At 28.2% G+C, this 7,975-nt stretch overlaps 1 protein-coding gene across 1 annotated transcript in view; it reads left to right on the forward strand.

The window, feature by feature from the left end:
- LOC134694042 (ecdysone-inducible protein E75-like) overlaps positions 1–7,729 on the forward strand; it is a 58,795-nt gene extending 51,066 nt beyond the window's left edge. Inside the window, exon 14 of the mRNA XM_063555039.1 lies at positions 243–7,729. Within this exon, the coding sequence (XP_063411109.1) occupies positions 243–378 (136 nt within the window). The 3' untranslated portion in view covers positions 379–7,729. The remainder of the gene's footprint in view (positions 1–242) is intronic.
- Positions 7,730–7,975: the final 246 nt, after the last annotated feature.

The following is a 7,975-nucleotide window of genomic DNA, read 5'->3' on the forward strand; positions in this document are numbered from 1 at the left end:
ATCCACATTATAGGCAAATATACGTACTGTCAATCCACATAATAGGCAAATATATATACAGCTCAACTCTGTGTCAATCCACATAACAGGTAAATATAGTCAATCCACATCATAGGTAAATACATCAATAAGTTTTAATTTTTTATATAGTTTTCTATAGTTTAGTTAATCTACAAACCTTTTCTTTTAAGTGTGTATCTAGGTGTAAAGACTCACGGTAACTTAACTTTTTCTCGTTACAGAGGTGAAGGTGAAGGCCAGCCTTTAAACTTAACACGTCCTCCATTAACCATGCCATCAAACATGCCACAAGTCATGCCACAAGTCACGTTGGAGGAAATTCTCGACAGAAAGATCAAAGAGGAAATTAGCTCTTAGTTTTTATGGCGAATTAAACGATTCCTTATAAAACATATTTTATTGTTCAGAATTTTCTTCACATTTTGTCTTTTCATTTTGTTATAAGTGTAAGATGAATGTAAAGGTAGTTTTTATATCAAATTATGTTCAACCTGAGTGAATGATATGTGTGAACGGCATTAGTGATAATAATGAAACATGGTTGCTGCTTGCATGTGAACGAAGAAAGTTTGATAACGAGGTGAAGAGTTTGGAGAGATATGATGTAGATTCTTCTTATAGTAAAGCAAATATGTCAACCTCATGATCTTTTATTACAAAAGATAGAGAAAAGGGGCATAATTCATTCACAGATTTTCAGTTCTTGCAACAATGATACAATCAGTAACTTGCCTAAGAATATATTTGTCATTCTTTGTTCAATTCAAAAGTAGCTTTATGAGGCTAAAATTATAAAAGTGACAAAAAAATGAATGTCAACAGCCAAATATTTTTGGTTTGTTGATGTCCTTGGGTTGATGTCTCCTCGAAGAATATCCCACTTTTCTTTGTTTGTATAAAGTTTGAACAAAGATCTTAGTATTGAAGAGATATTTATTATACTAAAACAACTTTTTATACGACCGCAAATTTTGAAAAAATTTTCGTCGTATATTGCTATCACGTTGGCGTCGTCGTCGTCGTCGTCGTCGTCGTCGTCCGAATACTTTTAGTTTTCGCACTCTAACTTTAGTAAAAGTGAATAGAAATCTATGAAATTTTAACACAAGGTTTATGACCATAAAAGGAAGGCTGGTATTGATTTTGGGAGTTTTGGTCCCAACATTTTAGGAATTAGGGGCCAAAAAGGGCCCAAATAAGCATTTTCTTGGTTTTCGCACTATAACTTTAGTTTAAGTTAATAGAAATCTATGAAATTTTGACACAAGGTTTATAACCACAAAATAAAGGTTGGGATTGATTTTGGGAGTTTTATTTTCAACAGTTTAGGAATTAGGGGCCAAAAAAGGGCCCAAATAAGCATTATTCTTGGTTTTCGCACAATAACTTTAGTTAAAGTAAATAGAAATCAATGAAATTTAAACACAATGTTTATGACCACAAAAGGAAGGTTGGTATTGATTTTGGGAGTTTTGGTCCCAACAGTTTAGGAATTAGGGGCCAAAAAGGGACCCAAATAAGCATTTTTCTTGGTTTTCGCACCATAGCGTTAGTATAAGTAAATAGAAATCTATGAAATTTAAACGCAAGGTTTATGACTATAAAAGGAAGGTTGGTATTGATTTTGGAAGTTTTGGTCCCAACAGTTAAGGAAAAAGGGGCCCAAAGGGTCCAAAATTAAACTTTGTTTGATTTCATCAAAATTGAATAATTGGGGTTCTTTAATATGCCGAATCTAACTGTGTATGTAGATTCTTAATTTTTGGTCCCGTTTTCAAATTGGTCTACATTAAGGTCCAAAGGGTCCAAAATTAAACACAGTTTGATTTTAACAAAAATTGAAACCTTGGGGTTCTTTGATGTGCTGAATCTAAAAATGTACTTAGATTTTTGATTATTGGCCCAGTTTTCAAGTTGGCCCAAATCGGGGTCCAAAATTAAACATTGTTTGATTTCATCAAAAATTGAATAATTGGGGTTCTTTGATATGCCAAATCTAACTGTGTATGTAGATTCTTAATTTTTGGTCCTGTTTTAAAATTGGTCTAAATTAAAGTGCAAAGGGTCCAAAATTAAACTAAGTTTGATTTTAACAAAAATTAAATTCTTGGGCCTCTTTGATATGCTGAATCTAAACATGTACTTAGATTTTTGATTATGGGCCCAGTTTTCAAGTTGGTCCAAATCAGGATCTAAAATTATATTATTTATTGTGCAATAGCAAGTCTTTTCAATTGCACAGTATTGTGCAATGGCAAGAAATAGCTAATTTCACAATATTGTGAAATAGCAAATTTTTTTTTAATTAAGAGTTATCTTTCTTTGTCCAGTATAGTAAGCAAGAAATATCTGCAAGAATTTTTTTTAATTAGAGTTATCTTTCTTTGTCCAGAATCAACTTAAATCTTTGTTATATACAATATACAATGTATATTCACTTTTTACTACCAACTGATAAATTTAAATAATCTTTACCATTCAGTGATAACAAGCAGTTTTTTTACATCATGTATTTAAATGAGTAGTAATTGTTGCAAACTCCATTAGAATATTTTAATTGAAATTAGTTTTGGAATAAGGGAAAGGGGGATGTGAATAAAAAATTGGGTTAAATTTTTCTCATTTGAAATTTCATAAATAAAAAGAAAATTTCTTCAAACATTTTTTTGAGAGGATTAATATTCAACAGCATAGTGAATTGCTCTAAGAGAAAACAAAAATTTTAAGTTCATTTGAATACATTCATTCTGTGTCAGAAACCTATGCTGTGTCAACTATTTAATCACAATCCAAATTTAGAGCGGAATCCAGCTTGAATGTTGTGTCCATACTTGCCCCAACCGTTCAGGGTTCAACCTCTGCAGTCGTATAAAGCTACGCCCTGCGGAGCATCTGGTTGATAATGTTTTAAAGAAAGTCAAAAGTTACAACATTTGAAAAAAATTAACTGATTCTTCAGTTTAATATTTGTATTCATTAAAAAGTTCACATAACAACATCAGTTTGAAAATAATAAAATTAAACTGAATCATTTTACCATAAATCAAGAAACTCATCATTACAAAATATTTGTTTTTCTTCTACCTGTTAATTGTGATGTTAAGGAGGGATATTGTATATACTTAGTTGTTTTTGTGTGTGTATATGTAGATTATTTAATGGGTATGAATGTTGATAAAAAATATGTACCAGAATTTTTAACTCTGAGCTGTAAACTTTACCCACAATATTTATTTATGCAAACAGATTTAATGGTTTGGACTTGTATTATTTTTATTTTTTAAACATTTGGAAACAAATTAAAAAAAAAACTCAAGAAATACTGATAAATGTTTAGTAATTTGGGACTGTCAAGTATTAAAAAAATCTGCTCTGTTTAGTAGGAAAATAGTTGTTACAACACTTTCTTGAATCTTTAAATCTCAATATTCTATTGTTTGGACTCGCCAATTGTTGGTAAATCCATTGTTGACACCCAATTTAAAAGAAGAGTGTGTCATTGGAGAAATTTCAATTTACTTTTAATCAAATGATTCTGATAATGCTTTGGTGTACACCTTTCCAAATATTACCCAGAATGCATTAATTTCAGAATGGGAAATTGTTTTTAAGTTGCAATTTCTCTGAATAATATAAAATATGTAATAGTATAAATGCTCAGAATTGATAGTTTTGCAAATTATTTTTGATGTTGTGTGTTGTGGAATTAGGAAATAATAATATATTTTGTTGTCACGTTTATTAAAAAGATACATTTTTTGTTGTCACGTTTATTAAAAAGATACATTTTATCATTATTTTTATTTATAAAAAAGTACAAATATATATTTAATATTTGTGTGACAGATAGTAAATATGACTGGTAATTTTTCATTAGTTAGTTATTATTAATATTGTAAATGCTGTATATTGCCATATGAAGGGGCTCATTATGGGAAACTGTAATAAATTATTTTTTCTGGGATTTGCTCTAAATGCACAAATCACTTCATTCTATTTGAAGATTTATTTATGTGGTGACCCACAATAAAGTGGAATCAAATTTGTATTGTTGTATATTTTCATATAAATATTTATTTAACACTTGATAAAATAAACTGGTATGGGCATTGAGAGAAATTTTTCAAAAATTTGAATAAGAAAGTTTAAAATGCTCCAATAATCATTTTTATTTAATTATCATTTAAAAATTTATGTATTCAAAAGGAGAAGCATTATATTAGGTTGAAAATTTCATCTACTTTGTCAGCATAATATTTATAGATAAGGTATTTCCTGTATCTTAATGTCAGACCAAAGCAATATTTCCAGTTAATTTAAAAAAAAATAACATGAATACCACTGTGATGTAATATTACAAAACTTTATTATTTTCTTCTCTGTACACATTTTTTGGTTGGGGTATTGTTTGCCAAAGTAGGTCTAAAAAATGATTATTAATGTTTTATAAATAAATTTTCATTTGAGAAAGGGGAGATAATTCAAATTTAAATTAAAGAGACATCTTGTGATAAGAAAGTTAAATGCATTAAGGATACTGAATTTGTTTTATAACATTGCTTTTATATGAAGTAATTGATTCAGTTACCTATAGTGTTGAATTGTAATTCTTCACCATTACAATGTTACTTGCCTAAACAAACACTGTAAATTCAGAAATCATAGCTATTTGATTCAAATTATGTTTTTGAAAAGGGGTAAAATACTTTTAATCATCAAAGCAAGTTCTGATAGAAAGAGTATGTATAGACTATAGACCTATTAATCTAATCCGTCCAGGATACTATATTAAAAGGATAGATAATTTTAATTTATTACGACCTGAGGAAAATTATTGTTTTTTTACTTTTCTTTTTTCAAACAACCCATCTTCAAAATAATTACTGAATATTCCATAGAAAAAAATTATGTCAACCTAGATATGTTCGACAAGACGAAGTAAATTTAAGAATTTATGTCAAATTCTGTATAATTTATTCACAACTATTCCTCGATGTTGAATTATCTAAAGGTTGACATTTTGTAAAGACATTTGTCTCATGTTGAAGACTGTGTTGACCTCTAAATGTCTTTTGGTTTTTTGTGTTTGTTGGGTTACTGTCTTGTTGATGTATACCTAACATCCCTCTTCATTCATATCTATATGCAAGAACCATACCGGTGACTGTAACTGTATTATATATTATAACTGAGGTGCCTTCATTAAGTTGTATTGCAGTTGGATCAGTTATGAGAATACTGTGGATTCATTAATTTTCGTTGGATACCAATTTTCGTGGGTACAAGTTTACTATGATTTTAAATGTTCAACAAATTGCAAATTGGCTTGTATACAGAATTTTGGCAAAACCACAAAAATCCAGGAAATTCTTCAGTTTTCCTCAATTCAAGAAAATTTGGTACCCAAGAAAATAAATGAATACATAGTTACTTCTTTGTTATAAAGTTGTATTGCAGTCGGACCAGTTTACTGGATAATTTTTCTTTATTTTAAAGCTGCAGACATTCAGTGTCAAATCCAGGACGTTGGAGTTTGTTCCCAGGGTTAAAACCCCCCTTTTTCATGATCAATGCTTTTGGATGGAGACATAATTGGAAAAGGGCTGAATTCTCCCCTGAAGTCATTAATACTGTTGATTGCAATTGTTTAAATGATTTGATTAACAGTTATTTTTTACTATAAAAAAAGGACTGATGTGTGCATTTTTAAACAGCTCATAAAAGGAAGATTGATTATGTTAAATCCTGTGTGTCACAAGATATGATGAGTTATGTATTTTCAACTATGATCTGAAAATATTCTTAAATAGGGTTCACCATTTTGATAACTAAGAAGTTCTATAAATTAAGGGTTAAGTTAAATAAATAAGGAATCAAGCCAAAAATAATAGAAATGTTTTAGATTTATAACCCCTTTTGCGATTTATGGTCCCCTACAATGTAAAAATCCTTTCCAGATTTGACTGTAATAGGATGCATCTATAATAAAAATAGAAAAACAATAATGTAATATATGTGGTGTTTATTTCTTGTATGTATTTCTTTTATTTCAAGTTTTTTATGAATAGAGAAAAAAAACATGTGAAAATTTTAAAGATTTTTGTTAAGACTTTTTGAGTTAGTTGAAAGCTTGCTTGCCTTTAGTTTAAACGATTGTTATACATGAAGTACATAAAAAAGATTATGTAATTAATGATTTTGCACAAGAAGTGGTTACATTTACATTAAATACATTAATTTATAATGAAATGTTCATGGATATCATCAGATTTAATGAGATAATTCATACTTTTATTATATTTAATATTGTTTATTAAAGAATTTGTTTTAAAAAAAAACTATTATGTTTATTTCAAATACAGTGCACAAGTTTTGTAAAATAAAATTACAATGTTTTTTTTCAAATGTTTATTTATTACAGTGTACTTTTGTTTAAGTATTAGCAATGTGTAATTGTACACATTAATTACATTGTGTAATTGTACACATTAATTACATTGTGTAATTGTACACATTAATTACATTGTGTAATTGTACACACATATTACATTGTATGATTGTACACACAGATTACATTGTATATTTGTACACACAGATTACATTGTATATTTGTACACACAGATTACTTTGTATATTTATACACACAAATTACACATTGTGTATGTGTAAACACAAAACATTGTGCTACAATTGTTTTGATTTTATTCCTTGTACCTTGTTTAATTAAAGGGATGTAAACAAATGCAGAATTGAGTCATTATAAGTAATAGAATAAAATAGTCAATAATTTATTTTATAAAATTATAAATGATAAGTTATTAAAACACCTGTCATTTTATAATATTTCTGTTTTTTATTCCATTGATTCATTTTGTTAATTATAAATATGTGATTGTTACAGAAAATTCATAACACAAATTTTCATTTTATAAATGTTGTTTAGTTGTTGTTTATAAGTATGTTATTCTATTTACTTAATGTTTTGTTCTAGATATTGACTCTGTCCATACAGTAATATAATTTATTCAGGATGAATCAAATTTGATGAATTCAGTTGCTGCATTGTGATAATTAATATTTTAAAAAGTAATGGAAAGTTAAGAGGACAAAAGGTGGGAACTACCTATAAATGGGCTGCCAAAACTTTTTTCTTTCCCTGGGTTAGACTTAAAAATAAAACAAGAGTTTATACAATACAAGCATTTAGTTTCAAGGGGCTTATCTCCAAACATAACTCATTACATAAGCTAAATTCTATTAATTTCTTATTTATTTAAACACTTGCACAAAATCATTTTGATTGGCCAAGACCATTACTAAGTATTGTGTATTTAGCCAATCATAATCAATCAATTTTAATGTATTGTACATATTGTACAGATTTTAAATAATCATGCTATTCCTCAATGCAGACACAAGCAGGGAAATCTAGATTCTAAAATTACGGTTTTAAAAAAAGGAGAATAGTTAAGCCAGAATTAATAGATTATACATGATATGATATTTTATGTCAATGTTAAACAAATCATTGAAATTTTGTTTTAAATATTGCACCCAAAAGAAGAGGATAATTTTGAAAAGTATCAATCTAATTAAAACTAAATCCTTTATTTGCTCCTGTTCTCATAATTATGTCATGATGCGATTAAAAGATTAAATTTTAATTCTAATTCAGAATTTATGAAGCAAATTTATTGGTTAACAATATGAGAGTTATAGATACATAAAATTTTCCTTGATGACTGTAATAATTAATGGTGTAAACTTCTCAATTATCTTTTATCACTGTTACAAACGACAAACTTTGAGTATGGGCAGTTGTTGATATATCATATCTTAGCTTCACCAGAAAGGGTTCTTTTATTACAATGTTTGTCATGTGACATGTCATGTGCCACAATGTCATTGTTACTGGTAATTTACAAATTTGATCTTTCACCCAACCAAGTAATAG

The sequence above is a fragment of the Mytilus trossulus genome, chromosome 13 (genome assembly GCF_036588685.1).
Source record: "Mytilus trossulus isolate FHL-02 chromosome 13, PNRI_Mtr1.1.1.hap1, whole genome shotgun sequence".
NCBI lineage: Eukaryota > Metazoa > Mollusca > Bivalvia > Mytilida > Mytilidae > Mytilus > Mytilus trossulus.